The sequence below is a fragment of the Oratosquilla oratoria genome, chromosome 15 (assembly GCF_046742065.1).
Source record: "Oratosquilla oratoria isolate Oo_2021 chromosome 15, ASM4674206v1, whole genome shotgun sequence".
Taxonomy (NCBI): domain Eukaryota; kingdom Metazoa; phylum Arthropoda; class Malacostraca; order Stomatopoda; family Squillidae; genus Oratosquilla; species Oratosquilla oratoria.
The window spans coordinates 2,891,153-2,911,152 of NC_134791.1; the positions used below are offsets into that span (position 1 = coordinate 2,891,153).

At 47.0% G+C, this 20,000-nt stretch overlaps 2 protein-coding genes across 2 annotated transcripts in view; one reads left to right on the forward strand and one right to left on the reverse strand.

Annotated features, from left to right (window-relative positions):
- LOC143033237 (uncharacterized) overlaps positions 1-16,544 on the reverse strand; it is a 46,869-nt gene extending 30,325 nt beyond the window's left edge. The window contains exon 1 of the mRNA XM_076198439.1: positions 16,411-16,544. The gene's annotated coding sequence lies outside the window, so the exon portion shown is untranslated. The remainder of the gene's footprint in view (positions 1-16,410) is intronic.
- The window catches only part of LOC143033236 (uncharacterized), a 27,778-nt gene that overhangs the window by 4,839 nt on the left and 2,939 nt on the right, over positions 1-20,000 (forward strand). The window contains exons 2-5 of the mRNA XM_076198438.1: positions 7,632-7,841; positions 15,313-15,818; positions 16,455-16,617; positions 18,905-19,087. Of these exons, the coding sequence (XP_076054553.1) occupies positions 7,700-7,841; positions 15,313-15,818; positions 16,455-16,617; positions 18,905-19,087 (994 nt within the window). The 5' untranslated portion in view covers positions 7,632-7,699. The remainder of the gene's footprint in view (positions 1-7,631; positions 7,842-15,312; positions 15,819-16,454; positions 16,618-18,904; positions 19,088-20,000) is intronic.

The following is a 20,000-nucleotide window of genomic DNA, read 5'->3' on the forward strand; positions in this document are numbered from 1 at the left end:
AGGCCGTGATTACCTGAGAGAGGGTCGCGGTCGATGCCAGACTCCTTCAGCCTGGTGTCCCCTCCTAAGCTGAATAAAATAGCTTGGAGTTAGCCAGAATAGAGTCAGTAAAGTGCGACACCGAAGTCAACGGAGTTGACGACGAACGTGACCAATCAGATTGAAGCAAATCAATTCAAGCAGTTGCCGCCGTCAATCGCGAAGATTAAGTCACGCGAACACGCAATACATTGTTTATGTGTGACGCGAAATCAAAGTTTCGCAAAGTTGTGGTTTGTGTCGAAGAACGAAAATGTGTGCGTGTGTTTTGTGCGTGTGCGTGCGTTTTGTGCGTATGTGTGTGTGTGCATGTGTTGTGTGTGTGCATGTGTTTTGTGTGTGGTGTGTGTGTGGTGTGTGTGTGGTGTGTGTGTGGTGTGTGTGCATGTGTTGTGTGTGTGCATGTGTTGTGTGTGTGCATGTGTTGTGTGTGTGTGTTTGTGTGTGTGTGTTTGTGTGTGTGTGTTTGTGTGTGTGCGTGTGTTTGTGTGTGTGTGTGTGTTTGTGTGTGTGTGTGTGTGTGTGTGTGTGTGTGTGTGTGTGTGTGTGTGTGTGTGTGTGTGTTTGTGTGTGTTTGTGTGTGTGTTTGTGTGTGTGTGTGTGTTTGTGTGTGTGTGTGTGTTTGTGTGTGTGTGTGTGTTTGTGTGTGTGTGTGTGTTTGTGTGTGTGTGTGTGTTTGTGTGTGTGTGTGTGTTTGTGTGTGTGTGTGTGTTTGTGTGTGTGTGTGTGTTTGTGTGTGTGTGTGTGTTTGTGTGTGTGTGTGTTTGTGTGTGTGTGTGTGTTTGTGTGTGTGTGTGTGTTTGTGTGTGTGTGTGTGTGTTTGTGTGTGTGTTTGTGTGTGTGTGTGTGTTTGTGTGTGTGTGTGTGCTTGTGTTTGTGTGTGTGTGTGTGCATGTGCTTGTGTGTGTGTGTGTGTGTGTGTGCATGTGTTGTGTGTGTGCATGTGTTGTGTGTGTGCATGTGTTGTGTGTGTGCATGTGTTTTGTGTGTGGTGTGTGTGTGGTGTGTGTGTGGTGTGTGTGTGGTGTGTGTGTGGTGTGTGTGCATGTGTTGTGTGTGTGCATGTGTTGTGTGTGTGCATGTGTTGTGTGTGTGTGTTTGTGTGTGTGTGTGCATGTGTTGTGTGTGTGCATGTGTTGTGTGTGTGCATGTGTTGTGTGTGTGCATGTGTTGTGTGTGTGCATGTGTTGTGTGTGTGCATGTGTTGTGTGTGTGCATGTGTTGTGTGTGTGCATGTGTTGTGTGTGTGCATGTGTTGTGTGTGTGCATGTGTTTTGTGTGTGGTGTGTGTGTGCATGTGTTGTGTGTGTGCATGTGTTTTGTGTGTGGTGTGTGTGTGGTGTGTGTGTGGTGTGTGTGTGGTGTGTGTGCATGTGTTGTGTGTGTGCATGTGTTGTGTGTGTGCATGTGTTGTGTGTGTGCATGTGTTGTGTGTGTGCATGTGTTGTGTGTGTGCATGTGTTGTGTGTGTGCATGTGTTGTGTGTGTGCATGTGTTGTGTGTGTGCATGTGTTGTGTGTGTGCATGTGTTGTGTGTGTGCATGTGTTGTGTGTATGCATGCGTTGTGTGTGTGCATGCGTTGTGTGTGTGCATGCGTTGTGTGTGTGTGTGTGTGTGCGTGATTCACCATGGTCTTGGATCATGTGTTGTACTCGTGATCGACAGCTATTTCCCTCCCGGAAGAGCTCAGAGCCCATATATGACCGATCTATGGGTAATATTTTGACCTTACACGCACACACACCTCTAACTCCCCGCCCACGAGAGTTGGAGTAACGACTCGCAGCGCAGCGATACTGCAATTATTTCAGTCTTGGGCAGGATTTGAAGTCTGGACCGCTGTAGCATCAGTTGCGAACGCTACCACTGTGCCGTGTGTGTGTGTGTGTGTGTGTGTATGTGTGTGTGTGTGTGTGTGTGCGCGCGCGTAGTCGAATTCATGTACACTAAAATGAAAAAGTTAATGTAAACAACTTTCTGTGCAACTTGTACAACTGAACAATTTACACGTGATCCAAGACCATGGTGAATCATACACATACGAGCTCTGAGCTCTCTACCGGGAGGGAAATAACTGTCGATCACGAGTCCAAAACGTGATCCAAGAACATGGAGAATCACACACGCACACAAAAAGGAGGACCTCGCCCACTCGGCGAGGTAATTGACATGGAACTGCCTAGTGTAGGCCTTATGGTCTCTTGCAGTCTCTTATGTTCTTAGGAAGAACCATTTCCTGACGACCTGCATCACCCGTCAGGAAGTTCCTCGATCTCGCCGAAGGGATCCTCGACCTCGCTGAAGAGGGTCGTCGACCTCGTCGAAGAGGGTCCTCGACCTCGCCGAAGAGGGTCGTCGACCTCGCCGAAGAGGGTCCTCGACCTCGCCGAAGAGGGTCCTCGACCTCGCCGAAGAGGGTCCTCGACCTCGCCGAAGAAGGTCGTCGACCTCGCTGAAAAGGGCCCTCGACCTCGCCGATGAGGGTCCTCGATCTCGCCGACGAGGGTCCTCGATCTCGCCGACGAGGGTCCTTGACCTCGCCGAGGAACCCGACGAAAGGTCGAAAGGTCGTCGACGCCGATGCTAACCACTTTCGGTTAGAATTCGAACCACGTAATATATGGCGTCTCGGTGGGATCATCGCTCAATGATCATCGTTCACGACTCAACGATCCTCGTCAAACGATTGTTCAGAGCACCAAGTCTCTTTTTGAGCGACTCGAGCGGCAATCGCTCAAAGCAACAAGTGCTCTACAAAATCGTTGGACGATCATCGTTGAGCCATGACGATCATCGTTGAGCGATAATTTCACCATGCAAGACGTAAACGTAAATTTATTTCGTTTATTCGATCTGCCGTCAGGCGGTTTTATTCGTGAAGGGGAGAGGGTTAACCTTCCACTGGGTCTGGGCTCTTCTAAACCAAATAGTCAATTCCCGCTGACTAGGTTTAAGTCACTGAAGGTAGTCAATTCATTATGGTATAGGTTTAAGCACACACGCATACACACACACACGCATGCACACACACACACACACGCATGCACACACACACACACACCATGCACAAACACCAAAGATGGATTCCTGTACTTCTATGCCTCCTCGTGGACAGCCCGGTGATCCTGCATTGGGCCATCAAGGCCAAGTACCTAAAGGAGGGGACATGCTCCCTTGGCCCTCCGTGTTGGATTGGTTGCACCTGTTGCATTTGTTACACTTGCTGCATTTGTTGGATATGTCGCATTTGTTTCACTTGTTCCACTTGTACTTGTTACACCTGTTACTGTTGTTGCACCTGTTACAACTGTTTTGCTTGTTACAACTGTTGGATCTGTCGCGTTTGTTGCACCTGTTGCAGTTACACTTGTTGGATTTGTTGAATCTGTTACACTTGCTGGTTTTGTTGGATGTTGCACCTGTTGTACTTGTTGCACGTGTTGCATGTTACACTTGTCGGATTTCTTGGATCTGTTGTGTACTTGTTGCATGTGTTGCATTTGTTACACTAGTTGGATCTGTTGGGTGTTGCTTTGTTGTACTTGATGCATTTGTCACAAATGTTGGATCTGTTGCACCTGTTGCACTTGTTGCATTTGTTACACTTGTTCTTTTGGGTGTTGCATTTGTTGCACGTGTTGCATTTGTTACACTTGATCTGTTGGATGTTGCATTTGTTGCACGTGTTACATTTGTTACACTTGATCTGTTGGGTGTTGCATTTGTTGCACGGGTTGCATTGGTTACACTTGTTGGATTTGTTGCATGTTGCATTTGTTACATTTGTCGGCCCCTTTGTTTAGACGAATTTTCTCGCACACAAATGTCGAGAGAGAGAGAGAGAGAGAGAGAGAGAGAGAGAGAGAGAGAGAGAGAGAGAGAGAGAGAGCTTTCTCTGACTTAATTTCGGGTTTCTCTTTTGCGCATCGTCTTCGTCTTCGTCGCCAGTTTTCGACGAACGAGTCTGCCAGTTTCTCTTCACCGGTTGACGAACCGCGGTTCGATTCCGAAACTGTAACCAGGGTTTCTATCCACCCGACTCTGACCAGGTTATGCTCGTGGGTACCCGTGTTTGTCCAGTTTAAATATGCTTCGCTTCATTATGTCCCACAGTTGTTTATCTTTTATATTCCTATATATTACATATATAAATATATATATATAAATATATATGTATATATATTATATGTACATGTATATATATATTATATATATATATATATGTATATATATATTTGTATATATATATTTGTATATATATATATTTGTATATATATATTTATATTTATATATATTTGTATATTTATATATATTTTTATTTGTATATTTGTATATGTATATATTTATCTTTATATATATATGTATATATATTTGTATATATATATATATATGTATATATATATATATATATATATATATATATATATATATATATGTAAATATATATTTATATTAATATATATATATGTGTATATATAATTATATATATTTTTCCCCCAAGTTCGCATATACTCTCATGTAATATCCGATTTCAAAAATTGTGTTCATTTTTTCTAATCCCCCCCATGAAACGCTGTTTATTTTTAATTGTTATATTTTGTCTATTATATATATATATATATATATATATATATATATATATATATATAAAACCATCATCACAGTAATCAGTACTAATCTAATCGATATCATAATTACTAGTAATAAATGCACAAACTTTATATTGTGAATTATTTTCACTCCCATTTTCTCCCTCCCCCTGTACGGTGCACACACACACACACACACACACCTCATGGCGCAGTTCCCGTCTACTACTACGGCGGTCCGGGTTCGAATTCCGCCCAGGGCTGAAATAATTTCAGTATCGCTGCGCTGCGAGTCGTTACTCCAACTCATGTGGGCGGGGAATTGGGTGTGTGTGCACGCGCGTGTAAGGTCACAGCATTACCCATAGGTCGGTCATATATGAGCTCTGAGCTCTCTTTCCGGAGGGAAATAGTTGTCGATCACGAGTCCAACACGTGATCCAAGACCATGGTGAATCTCACACATACACGACGTTCCTGACTCCATTACCTTAATGGCGCCGGTGGAGAGTAGAAACTCCCGCCGTGACCTCTACGGCCCGGAGTCACCAAGGAAAAAAAAAAAAAAAAAAAAAAAAAAAATGGCGGACCCGCCTCCAGTTTCCCTTTGTAGATAATTTCCGGACTCTCTAGCTTTCTCCTCCTAGCAGACCGCCTCTCCTCCTCTCCTCTTCAAAGGCTTTCTTCTGGCTGACGGCAGTCTTGTAAAGAACATCTGATGAAGTCTAGCGAATTTGCCCCTACGGCCCAGAGACACGCATGAATTTTCGTGTTTGGGTTTTAGTCTCCGCAAAAATTCAATAAAAAATGATAGTAATAACAATGATAATAACCATGAATTATAATAATGATAATAATAATAATAAAAATATATTCGGTTAGAAGCGCTGGTAAACGAGAAGATAATTTGTTGAGAAGATTGTGACGTATTTATATATTCGATTCTGTCTAACATCAAACTGTTCGTTTCACCTTAGCCTTGAACCTTTCAAGGCTATCTTGGCCTCGGTCCGGAGACCGAGTGCCAGCCCCTCGGGGTTGCACCTCCAAAGGTTAGTGTGTGCATTAAGACGGTTGCATGACAAACGCTAGGGAAACTATCTTTTACGACGTCCGTCCGCGGTATCACAAGATGTCCTCGTTGCTAGGCAACGTGGGAGAGAGAAGGGGTAAGTGACGGTTAATGGTTAACGGTAAATTGCCGCTATTTGTCCCAGCCCTCCTCCTCCTCCTCTTAGGTACCTGGGCGACTCGTCGACCAGTGCGCAGAGAGAAGCGAAAGTGGGTCTCAGCTGCGCAGGATCATCTCTGGCGCCACGCGGCCGACCGAGGTTCCTCCGCTTTCTCTTTCCTTCGGCCGTGTTGCCTTCGGGCAGTTAGTCGGCAGCGACACTTTATGAACGGGAAATGCACGCACGCGCGCACACACACACACACACACACACAATAGAACGGAAGGGAAAGAGGTGATTTGTTGACCATTTTCAGAATTATGAAAGGGATGAAAATTCTCGATAGAGACGACTTATTAAAGTGAGACAGAAGAGAAACAAGAGGACACGAAAAGAAACTAAAGACAGTTACAGAAGAGACCTGAAAAAAAAAAAAAAAAAAAAAAAAAAAACTTCCCACACATAGTGATCGATGTCTGGACAAACTGAACAGAGAAATAGTAAATGCCAGTACTATACACGATTTTAAGAACAAACTGGACGTGCAGAGATACGAAAACGAGCATAGCTCTCGTCCCGTGGAATACAACTAGATAAATACACGCGCGCGCTCACACACGCACACACACACACACGGGTTCATATACGAGCTCTGAACTCTCTTCCGGAGAGAAATAGCTGTCGATCACGAGTCCAACACGTGATCCAAGACCATGGTGAATCACACGCGCGCGCGCGCGCACACACACACACAGTTATCCATATGGATACATATGTACTTTGAATAGCTTAAAAGGCGTTATAGCCCAAATTAGAACAATATGTGAAGTTGTAGATATACTCGAAATGGGAGAGTACGAAACGGAACCCCTCGTGCGTTGGTCCTTTCCTGTATGCTACAATTAGGTAAACACACACACACACATTATGATGAAGTCTCGAGCCGAATGTGCAGTATTTGTATATGACGTCACTTACATTGTGAGGTAGTCTGCAATGACGCTGTTTGTACACAACGATGACGTCACGGTCCTAACTCGCCACAATCGAAGAAAGCCAAGTCACTCAGGCGTTGTACTGTTGATTTCACATTTTCGCCAAATGGCGTTTTGCCAAATCATGTCTCACCAAACTCGGGTATCTCGCCGAAGCATTTTATCACGTTGAGGGAGTTTGGGCGATATTGAAATATTCGCCAAAATTTGGCGAAAATAAAACGTTCGCCAAATTCGGCGAAATTAAACATTTTGCCCAAATTTTACGGAATGTGATTGACTCCTTTCTATATGCTAATACAAGTGTTCTAGACACTTCTAGAAAAATCTAGTGTCATTGCCTCTCACCGCCAAAAGCCCTTTATAATCTTTATTCTGGTTGTCACCCCGCGATTCCATTCATCTTTCACCAGCGCTTCCATCCTTGAGGTCCATCTCGTGCAATGTGACGTCATCACCTAAATGACGTCATAGGTATACGAAGTCACCAAATCAGTTCTATTAATTCCATTAACCATATATGGTCATTAGACTCGCAGATCTAAACATGTGACGTCATAAGATGTGGTTTGTGACGTAATTTGACCTTTTGAGTGACGTCATCAGATCTTCCTGTATGACACCATATTATATATATATATATATATATATATATATATATATATATATTACACACATACATATGCACACACACACACACACACACACACACACTCGTATATATCAAACCAAACGACTTACTAGTTTCCTTAAATTATTTTCATATCTACTCATCTATTCACAGATCCCATTATTCATCTACTGATCCCCTTCGTTTACCTTCTTAAATTCCCAGGTTGCTGGAGAACTCTTCTAAAACTCCACCGCAGAAGGCCCGAGGAACTACCTGACGAAGGGCGAGCGATGGAGGACCCGAGGACCGGCGGCGGCGTCCCCTGGCCGCCCTCGCTGACCTCCTCCCTGCGGCTCCTCCTGGTCACGGGGCTCCTGGCCGCCAACGGAGGCGCCCTTTGGAGGACGCTCACCAACCCCAGCAGGAGGAAGGGTGAGTCTTAAGGAGCAGTTTTCTGGGAGAGGTTCCTACAAGTCTGTGGGCCCCCTGAAGATCCTTCAGGTCCCCCTCCCCTGAATGTCCTGTAGGTCCCCCCTAAAGGTCCTGTAGGTCCCCCCTAAAGGTCCTGTAGGTCCCCCCTAAAGGTCCTGTAAGTCCCCCCTAAAGGTCCTGTACGTCCCCCCCAAAGGTCCTGTAGGTCCCCCTCCCTAAAAGGTCCTGTAGGTCCCCCCCCCGAAAAGGTCCTGTAGTTCCCCACCCCTAAAGGTCCTGTTCGTCCCCCTAAAAGGTCCTGTAGGTCCCCCACCTAAAGGTCCTGTAGGTCCCCCCTAAAAGGTCCTGTAGGTCCCCCTCCCTAAAGGTCCTGTAGGTCCCCCTCCCTAAAGGTCCTGTAGGTCCCCCTCCCTAAAGGTCCTGTAGGTCCCCCCTAAAGGTCCTGTAAGTCCCCCCCTAAAGATGCTGTAGGTCCCCCCCTAAAGGTGCTGTAGTTCCCCCCTTAAAGGTCCTGTAGGTCCCCCTCCCTAAAGGTCCTGTAGGTCCCTTCCTAAAGGTCCTGTAGGTCCCCGAAGGACCCCTAAAGAGCCCGCTGGGCCCCTAAAGCCCTCCTAATGAGCTTGTGGAGCCCCCAAAGATCTCACCTAGTGGGGACGGAGACCTAAAACTAGTGTTAGTGAATGCTTAGCGATTAGATTTAGTGTTGGTCTTGCATAGGTCGCAAGGTTCTTCAAACGAAGGTTTAATACGTCAACTAAAGGGTCGACCGAGGTCAACCGCTGCCTCCAATTGGACGAGTTACCCGCGGCCCCCACGGATATCGGCAACGGTCAACTTCGGAGAAGAGGTGGAAGAGGAAGATGAGGAAAAGGAGGAGAATGAAGAAGATGGGGGAGGAGGAGAATGAAGAAGATGGGGGAGGAGGAGAATGAAAAAGAGGGGGAAGTAGAGAATGAAGAAGATGGGGGAGGAGGAGAATGAAGAAGATGGGGGAAGAGGAGAATGAAGAAGATGGGGGAAGAGGAGAATGAAGAAGATGGGGGAAGAGGAGAATGAAGAAGATGGGGGACGACGAGAATGAAGAAGCTGGGGGAGGAGGAGAATGAAGAAGATGGGGGAGGAGGAGAATGAAGAAGATGGGGAGGAGGAGAATGAAGAAGATGGGGGAGGAGGAGAATGAAGAAGATGGGGGAGGAGGAGAATAAAGAATATGGGGGAGGAGGAGAATGAAGAAGATGTGGGAGGAGGAGAATGAAGAAGATGGGGAAGAGGAGAATGAAGAAGATGGGGGAAGAGGAGAATGAAGAAGATGGGGGAAGAGGAGAATGAAGAAGATGGGGGAAGAGGAGAATGAAGAAGATGGGGGAAGAGGAGAATGAAGAAGATGGGGGAAGAGGAGAATGAAGAAGATGGGGGAAGAGGAGAATGAAGAAGATGGGGGAAGAGGAGAATGAAGAAGATGGGGGAGGAGGAGAATGAAGAAGATGGGGGAAGAGGAGAATGAAGAAGATGGGGGAAGAGGAGAATGAAGAAGATGGGGGAAGAGGAGAATGAAGAAGATGGGGGAAGAGGAGAATGAAGAAGATGGGGGAAGAGGAGAATGAAGAAGATGGGGGAAGAGGAGAATGAAGAAGATGGGGGAAGAGGAGAATGAAGAAGATGGGGGAAGAGGAGAATGAAGAAGATGGGGGAAGAGGAGAATGAAGAAGATGGGGGAAGAGGAGAATGAAGAAGATGGGGGAAGAGGAGAATGAAGAAGATGGGGGAAGAGGAGAATGAAGAAGATGGGGGAAGAGGAGAATGAAGAAGATGGGGGAAGAGGAGAATGAAGAAGATGGGGGAAGAGGAGAATGAAGAAGATGGGGGAAGAGGAGAATGAAGAAGATGGGGGAAGAGGAGAATGAAGAAGATGGGGGAAGAGGAGAATGAAGAAGATGGGGGAAGAGGAGAATGAAGAAGATGGGGGAAGAGGAGAATGAAGAAGATGGGGGAAGAGGAGAATGAAGAAGATGGGGGAAGAGGAGAATGAAGAAGATGGGGGAAGAGGAGAATGAAGAAGATGGGGGGAAGAGGAGAATGAAGAAGATGGGGGAAGAGGAGAATGAAGAAGATGGGGGAGGAGGAGAATGAAGAAGATGGGGTAGGAGGAGAATGAAGAAGATGGGGGAGGAGGAGAATGAAGAATATGGGGCAGGAGGAGAATGAAGAAGATGGGGTAGGAGGAGAATGAAGAAGATGGGGGAAGAGGAGAATGAAGAAGATGGGGGAAGAGGAGAATGAAGAAGATGGGGGAAGAGGAGAATGAAGAAGATGGGGGAAGAGGAGAATGAAGAAGATGGGGGAGGAGGAGAATGAAGAAGATGGGGAGGAGGAGAATGAAGAAGATGGGGGAGGAGGAGAATGAAGAAGATGGGGGAGGAGGAGAATGAAGAAGATGAGGAAGTAGAGAATGAAGAAGATGGGGGAAGAGGAGAATGAAAAAGAGGGGGAAGTAGAGAATGAAAAAGAGGGGGAAGTAGAGAATGAAAAAGAGGGGGAAGTAGAGAAGTAAAAAGAGGAAGAGGAGGAGGAGAGGAGGAGAGGAAGAGAAGGAAAAAGAGGTGGACGAGAGGAAGAAGGAAAAAGAGGACGAGGAAAAGGAAGAGGAGGAAGAGGAAAAGGAAGAGGAGGACGAGGAAAAGGAAGAGGAGGAGGAAAAGGAAGAGAAGGAGGAAAAGGAAGAGGAGGAAGAGGAAAAGGAAGAGGAGGAAGAGGAAAAGGAAGAGGAGGAAGAGGAAAAGAAAGGAGGAGGAGGAAAAGGAAAAGGAAAAGGAAAAGGAAAAGGAGGAAGAGGAAAAAGGAAAGAGGAGGAAGAGGAAAAGGAAGAGGAGGAAGAGGAAAAAGGGAGGAGGAAGAGGAAAAGAGAGGAGGAAGAGGAAAAGGGAGGAGGAAGATGAAAAGGTGAGGAGGAAGAGGAAAAGGGAGGAGGAAGAGGAAAAGGGAGCAGGAAGAGGAAAAGGGAAGAGGGAGGAGGAAAAGGGAGGAGGAAGAGGAAAAGGGAAGAGGAAGAGGGAGGAAGAAGAGGAAAGGGAAGAGGAGGAAGAGGAAAAGGAGATGAAGAGGAAAAGGGAGGAAGAGGAAAGGGGAGGAAGAGGAAAAGGGAGGAAGAGGAAAAGGGATGAAGAGGAAAAGGGAGGAAGAGGAAAGGGGAGGAAGAGGAAAAGGGAGGAAGAGGAAAAGGGAGGAAGAGGAGGAGGAGGAAGAGGAAGAGGGAGGAGGGGAGGAGGAAGAGGAAGAGGGAGGAGGAAGAGGGAAGAGGAAAATGGAGGAGGAGGGAAGAGGAAAAGGGAGGAGGAGGGAGGAGGAAGAGGAAGAGGAAAAGGAAGAGGAAAAGGAGGAGGAGGAAGAAGAAGAGGAAGAAGAGGAGGAGGAGGAAGAAGAAAGGAAGAGGAGGAAGAGGAAAAGGAAGAGGAGGAAGAAGAAAAGGAAGAGAAGAGGAAGTGGAGAACGGAGTGGAGAACGGGGTAAAGAAGGAGTAAAGGAGGAAAAGAAAAAGTGGAAGAGAGAAAAAGTGGAGGAAGAGAAAAAAAAGAAGAGAAAAAGAGGAAGAGAGAGCAAGAAGTGGGTCGCGGTCTCGGGGGCGTTAGAAGAAGGCCAGAAGCTCCTAAAACTCGGGGTGGGGGGGACTTCGGCCGAGTTCGAGGCACCTGTCGGCCACACCTGTTACGACTGTGCATGATTATGCTGCATGACGCTCCCCGCCCCCGTCCCTCTCATCCCAAAAATAAATAAATACAGACAATGGCTACCGGCCAATTATAGCTCTCTCTCTAGCACTAGTGCTCTCTTTCTCAGAGAGAGAGAGAGAGAGAGAGAGAGGTAAATAGCTATTCAGAAGTTCCTTCTAATGCTAAACGAGGTCATCCCTCAATATACATTATTCTAGCTGACTTTAGGATAGCATATTCGGCTGGAGTGTGTGTGTGTGTGTGTGTGTGTGTGTGTGTGTGTGTGTGTGTGTGTGAGAGAGAGAGAGAGAGAGAGAGAGAGAGAGAGAGAGAGAGAGAGAGAGAGAGAGAGAGAGAGAGAGAGAGAGAGAGAGAGAGAGAGAGAGAGAGTGTGTGTGTGTGTGTGTGGGCGGGAGCCGGGGTAGTCCCCTACTACTACTGTGAACTATTTATTTTGGATTTTTTTTTTCCCCTGAAGACTGATTTACCTTCCTTTCTTTAAACCTCCCCCTCTCTCCTCTCCTCCCTTTCTTTAAACCTTTCTCCCTCTCCTCTCCACTCTCCTTTTCTCTCTCCCTCTCCTCCCTTTCTTTAGACCTCCCTCTCTCTCCTTTTCTCTCTCTCTTCTCCCTCTCCTCTCCTCTCCCCCTTCCCTTAAACCTCCCTCTTTTCTCTCTCCCCTCCTCCCTCCCTCTCCTCCTCGCCGAGCTCGCACGGAAGTGTTGAAACGTCGTAAGGAAAAATCGCAAAAGAAAATGGTACACACAAGATGCAGTCATAACTGTACCCAGGTCACACGTGTGTACGTGTGTGTACGTGTGTGTACGTGTGTGTGTGTGTGTGTGTGTGTGTGTGTGTGGTGTGTATTTGTGTACGTATGTTATTTGTGTGTACTTGTGTATATGCGTGCGTTCGTACGTATTATTCGTGAAACGTGGCATGATATTCTTTCAAGCATATTCTGTTAAAGAAACGACATTACCCCCCCCTCACCTTCGACAAGGGGTACCTAAGCGCCATCTCAATTGGGAAACCATGTCAAACAACACGGAAATTGTCGTAGAGGAGATGGCCCTCCAAGGCGTGGCCATCTTGGAGGCCGTAATGACAAACTACTTGCAACCTGCAATTAATGGGCAAGTTAACAATTTTGCCCTCCCTCCGAGCCTGAGAACTACTTGTAGGAGACAATTGTCCACAGGAAGAGAACACCAAGTACAGAGACCACCCACCCACACACACACACACACAGAGGCACCCCACGGAGGCCCAGAACTCATGACTAAGACGACCAGTTAGGCCGAGGAATCAACAGAATGGCGCCAAGCGGGGTCACCTTTCCAAGAATATATTCTCTCTCTCTCTCTCTCTCTCTCTCTCACACACACACACACATTGAGTCACTACTTTGCACATCTACACTCCAACTGAAGATGCAGAACGATCTGGGAAATTTCCCGATTAATTTTACTGTCTTTTGTTTTGGTTTTTATTTCTGTACAGCTGGAAAGCTTACACAAGAAAAATTCCTAGTCCAGTTGCTGCCGTCTTTAAGACACACACACACACACATTATATATATATGTGTATACATATACACACACACTTTATATTATATATATATATATATATATACACACACACACGCACACACATTGTATGCGTGTGTGTACGTGTGTGTGTACGTGTGTGTGTACCTGTGTGTGTGTGTGTGTGTGTGTGCGCGCGCGCACGCGCAGACAGACATTACGTATACGAGGGCGACAGATTTGCTTGACGGGACCTCACGCCAGGAGACTCTTAGTAGCATCCTGCCTGTCTGCCGCCGGCGATTTCATTCCTAGAAAAACAAATTCCCCGACAGTCTTCCCGGGGTTCGAAACCTCCTCCATGAACCCTTTCACTGTCGCCAGGCAATTCTATTCAGTTCACGGGGGACCCGAGGCCCGCCATGACCTCGAGAGTCCCGAGGAGGAAGAAGAGAAAGAGGAGGAGGAAGAGGAGGAAGAGGAAGAGGAAGAGGAGGAGGAGGAGGAGGAGGAGGGCGAGGAGGAGGAGGGCGAGGAGGAGGAGGGCGAGGAGGAGGAGGGCGAGGAGGAGGAGGAGGAGGGCGAGGAGGAGGAGGAGGAGGGCGAGGAGGAGGAGGAGGAGGAGGGCGAGGAGGAGGAGGAGGAGGGCGAGGAGGAGGAGGAGGAGGGCGAGGAGGAGGAGGAGGAGGGCGAGGAGGAGGAGGAGGAGGGCGAGGAGGAGGAGGAGGAGGGCGAGGAGGAGGAGGAGGAGGGCGAGGAGGAGGAGGAGGAGGGCGAGGAGGAGGAGGAGGAGGGCGAGGAGGAGGAGGAGGAGGGCGAGGAGGAGGAGGAGGAGGGCGAGGAGGAGGAGGAGGAGGAGGAGGGCGAGGAGGAGGAGGAGGGCGAGGAGGAGGAGGAGGGCGAGGAGGAGGAGGAGGGCGAGGAGGAGGAGGAGGGCGAGGAGGAGGAGGAGGGCGAGGAGGAGGGCGAGGAGGAGGAGGAGGGCGAGGAGGAGGAGGAGGGCGAGGAGGAGGAGGAGGAGGAGGAGGAGGGCGACGACGACCGACCGGCAGCGAAAAAGGAAAGATAATAATAATAATAATACATTTTTAACAAAAAAAAAACCGGCAGCCGGCAGCCCCCCGGACGCAGAGGAACAGCGAGATACAAGGAATAGCCGGCCGGCATAGAGGGCGGGACAAAGAACTAAAGGGCGGAGAGCCAGCCGGCAGAAACTGTGGTACAGCGGAATTAGAAAATAGAATACTATATAGCCGGCCGGCAGAAACTGCTGTACAACGGAATTAGAAAATAGAATACTATATAGCCGGCCGGCTGGACCGGCGAAATAGCGAGAGAGAGAGAGAGAGAGAAAGAGAGAGAATGGAATAGCCGGCCGACCGGCATAGAGGGCGGGACAGTAGCGACGCGACGGGCGGCTAGCCAGCCGGCCGACCGGCACAGAGGGCGTGCGGGCGTTTCCCCTCGACTGAATAAAATTGAGTCGAGAATAAAGAAGATAAATAAGCAAAGTTTGGTTGAGATTTTTGTAGTGTGCGCGCGTATGTGTGTGTATATGTGTACGTATTTATGAATGCGCACGTATGTGTGTGAAGCTGTATGTACCATGTGTATGTGTACGTATATGCAAGTTTGCATACGTGTAACCGCAAGACACGTGTTCATACATGTTCAACTACGTGTTCTGTGTTCACCAGGTGTTCATGTCACGATGTTCTCAGTCATAACTCATCTATTCCAGCTGTCGCCAGGCGATTTTATTCAGCTAAAGTAAATTCCCTCAGAGGGAGAGTCAATATCTTCAGCAGAGCTGGGCGCGTTCCTCGGTGCGTTCCGCGTGGGTTAGCGCTCCCAAACTATTAAAGCAAAATAGGTGCCGGTATGGTATGTGGCCTAGGATATATATTTTTTTTTTTTTTAACGTAAGAATGAAGGAGACTGCAAGAGACCATAAGGCCTACACTAGGCCTACCGGCCTTTTATTTCGGTATGAACCTGTCTCTTAAGTTTTAATAGTTTGGGAGCGCTAACCGCGGCCAAACTAAAGCGGAACGCACCGAGGAACGCGCCCAGCTCTGGTCTCTAGACATTAGCCACAATAAAGAGTATTATTTCAGTCTCCGGCTCGCTCTTTTAACATCATTTCTGCCGGCAGGCGATTTTATTCGGGTGGAGACGCCCCTCCCCAACCCCCCTCAGGTACTCGTGCATTAACGCCCTCTCTACCTCCTTCAGGAGCCAAGGGGGAGGTGCCTCGCTTCGTCCTGGTCGCCGTCATCGTCTGCTCCCTCGTCTACCTGACGGCGGTATGGGTGCCCTTCACAGCTGCAGCCATAAGACACGACTGGGGAGGCGGAGGAAGCGGCGGGGGTTGCTCGTCCCTCTCCTCCTCCTCCTCCAGGGAAGAGCGAAGTCCCCATAAGGCTGACCTCCTGAAGGAGTTGAAGGACGACCTCGCTCCGTCCGAGGTCGACCTTCGTCAGGACGTCTCGGGCGTCGAGGCCGAGCTCCTAGCGAAGGCGGTGGGCAAGGGCGAGGTCCGGGAGATCAGGACGCGGAACCGGGATCTTCTTCGGCCTCCTCCTCCTCCTCCTCCTTCGGGAGGAGAGGACGAGAGCCTTCGGCGGGAGTGTCCTGGGTTCGTGTCCCCGGCCTACTGCAGCGTGCAGGACCTGGTGACCTCCTCCTGTGCCTACAGCCACGCCGTCACGGCCACCCTACGTCTCGCCCTCGCGAGGAAGGTAAGAAAGAGGGACTAGGATCCCTCCCCCAGGGGACGTCTTACGTCCCTGGGGGTCCTTTTCCTTGTATCATGTTTACCGTCAGATGATTTCATTACGTATGTGCACTTGTGTGTAGTCTTTATGTATGTACGCATAGGCTTTGTGTGTGCACATAGGCTTTGTGTGTGTGTACATACTGTATTTGCACATGTGTACATAGGCTTTATGTATGTGTACATGTGTGTACATAGGCTTTATATACGTGTACACGTGTGTACATAGGCTCTGTGTATGTGCACGTATGTACATAGGCTTTATGTGCACATGCGTACACAGGCTATATGTATGTATATGTATATACGTTTTATGTATGTGCACGTGTGTACATAGGCTTTATGTGCACATGTGTACACAGGCTTAATGTATGTACATGTATATACGTTTTATGTATGTGCACGTGCGTATATAGGCTTTATGTATGTACACGTGAGCACATATGTTTCATATACGAATACACGTGTGCATATAGGCTATATGTACGTGCACGTGTGTACATATGCTTCATGTAAAAATACATACATGTACATAGGCTTTATATACTAATACATACGTGTGTAGGTTCCACGTTTTGACACCCAATAAATCATGTCACAGATGGTGGACCTCCCCGCCCTGCGAGGAAGCGGGAGCAGCGGCCTGGTCGTGGGCGTAATCGTGGGCGTGCCTCTGCTGGTGGTGGCCGTCGTGCGGGCGGCGGGCGGGGGCGTGAACCTCCAGCCCCATCACGTCGAGTACAGCTCGGATGGATACGCCCTGTGTACGTACAGATAATACGCCATTGTAGATCGTCACTACATATATATACATACATATACATATATATACATTTATATATACATATACATTTTATATATTATATATACACACACGCGCGCGCGCGCACACACACACACACACACACATGTACACACATGATATATGCAAATGTACATGTACATATACATACATACACGATATACATATTGAATACACGCGCACACACACGCACATGATATACACATACAGTACACACAAATATGCAGTACACATACGTACACACATATATACAAATATACATTGTACACACATATGCAAACGCGCGCACACACAATATACACAAATATACAGCACAAACACGTACATACATACACACGCACAAAAATAGTCACGACAACAAGTTCTGTCAATCATTCTTTCATCTCTCCCCCCTCTCTTTTAATGTTGGGAGGGGGGGGGAGGATCCGAATTTTTGTAGCCTCTCTCGGGCCCCTCAAAATGTCTTTTTTTTTTTTTTTTTTTTGGTGTGTGTGTGGGAAGAGGTCATGGGAAACTTGAGACTTGAGGCAATTACACTGCAGCAACAATGCACCGCAGTCATTGTCATGCCAGCACCTAGAAATACCTCACTGACAATGTCTTACCATGCAATATACATAAAGGGGTAATGACAAAAAGCACTCCCAAGCGGTGGGAAGTGAGAAACCCTGGTAGGGCAGAACCCTGTCAGTTGTGGCAAGCCATAGTTTTTTTTTTTTTTTTTTTTTTTTTTTTTTTTTTTTTTTTTTTTTTTTTTTTTGGGGGGGGGGGGGGGGTGGGGGGCAGGCACGTTGGTTCGCCTACCTGCCTGGCCAGGGGTATCGGGAACCAAAGCGGGTGTCGGGGATCGAACTCACGACTACTTGCTCATGATATCAAGAATGTATTAACTAGGCTACGATATATATATATATATTACACACACATCATTCCCGTGGCTTAAAGAAATTTTCGAACCTGTTCGAAAACGACGACCCTTAATTGGCGACCGCGAAATCGGACAACGACACCAATTACGTCACAAGCGAAGGGAGGGGGGAGAGGGTGGGGGAGTGCCAATTGTCTTCTTCGCAAGCAACCCCCCCCTTCCCCCTATTGTCTCTTCGTTGCTTTCTCAAGACATCGACAATGCCGTCAGGGAATTTCATTACCACCCCCACCCCCCGAGGTCACGACCCCGGTCTTGCAGGGCGGGTAACCCATGTCGCTAACGTGGGGAGCTTTGTCAGTTTTACTCTGGTGAAGACTTGAGGAATTTGTTACCATTAGGGGGCGATGGGGGAATACTTTTATTAGGCTACCCCCCCTTATAAGGGGGAAAATATACCCTTTGTATGTACCATGGGACGCATTTTCATTACTCTGGGTAATGACCATCTTCAATACCCTTACCTGATTATTACCCTGTCATGGGTCAGATCGATTACCTTGGTGTTTCTCTTCAAGGCATTTATTACCTGTATATATCAGGTAATAAATTACATTACTTGTCTTGTTTTTATTATCCCCAATTACTCGTGACCTCGTTACCTTTGCTTGTCCCGTTTATTACCCCGATATTCCTGCTCAAGGCATTTATTACCCAACTCACATAACCAATTTTATTACCTTTCCATGATAATGTATCTTTCATTACCCGTCATTACTAGTCACGTGACCTCTTATTACCCCATATCAAGTAAAATTCTTTACCCGATCCTCACTCGTTTCTAATACCATTATTACTCAGAATAAAATTACTATTAATTACTTATCTTTCAATATATTATATTACTTTCCCCAGTTTTCCCCTTTCATTACCATCACGTGGTTTTAAACACTATTCTATTACCTTCCCCAGTTCCTTTTCTCCCTTTCATTACCCTTTATTACCATCATGTGGTCTTGAATACTATTCTATTACCTTCCCCAGTCCCTTTTCTCTTTAATTACCCTTAATACTATTGTTACCTTCCCCAGTTTTCCCCTTTCATTACCGTGACGTGGTTTTAAATACTATTCTATTACCTTCCCCAGTTCCTTCTCTCCCTTTCATTACCCTTAATACTATTGTTACCTTCCCCAGTTTTCCCCTTTCATTACCGTGACGTGGTTTTAAATACTATTCTATTACCTTCCCCAGTTCCTTCTCTCCATTTCATTACCCGTCACGCGACTTCAAATACCCTCTCTCCCTTCACTCATCACCGCCCGTGTACGATACCTCAACCACCTCCCTTACTCACCGGCATTCACTGGCCCTTTGTCAGACAATATCATCTGTGACGTCAGGACTGACGCCTCTTATGTGCTGACGCTCTTCCTGGAGTGGGCGGGACTGGGCGCCTTGCTGGTGATGGCCGTGGGCGTAGGCGTGGGCGTAGGATGGGTGAGAGGAAGAGGAAGCAGAGAGGAAGAAGAAGAAAAACAGGAGAAGAAGGATTGTGGAGGAGGTAAGTGAGGAATTGGGTTAATGTCGGCCTACCAACATATTTTTGTTTACATTTGAATTATAAAAATATAATTTTTACAACGATACAAGAACTTAAACATTCATTGAAAATATTGGTCTCAATAATTCTCATTATTCAAATATTGTCAGTGTTTCAATATTTTCAATAACACTTATTTCCAATAGATATCAAATTTATTTAATACAGACAAATGTTTTCAATAATACTAATGATATTCAAATACTCCCAATAATACTGAATTATTAGAACATAACAGCATCGAAAAAAACGACGTGACGTCATGTCGACAGAAGCTTTGAACAATGGCGTCATATCGACAGATTTCCAACAAGAATGACATCATATCGACAGAAGTTTCTAAGAATGACTTCACATCGATAGACGTTACTAAAAAATGATGACGTCATATCGATAGACGTTACTAAAAAGGAAGACGTCACATCGATAGACGTTACTAAAAAGGATGTCGTCACATCGATAGACGTAACTAAAAAGGACGATGTCACCGACAGACATTTCTAACGAGAATGACGTCATGTCGACTAACATTTCGAACGTCACGACCGACGTTTCTACCAGAAATGACGTCACATCGACAGGAGTTTCTACCAATGACGTCACATCGACAGGAGTTTCTACCAAAAATGACGTCACATCGACAGGAGTTTCTACCAAGAATGACGTCACATCGACAGATTCTACCAATGACGTCATATCGACCCGCCTTCGACCATGAATGACGTCATACATCACATCGAGTGAACAGACTGGGTACATCCAGACTCCATCTAAGCCAAAGCCCATAACCGAGGCGCAGGCGACACAGGCGACGCAGCACAGAGAGCAAAGTCGGACTTCCTGCTGCTCAATGGGAAGTTCACAATGTATGATA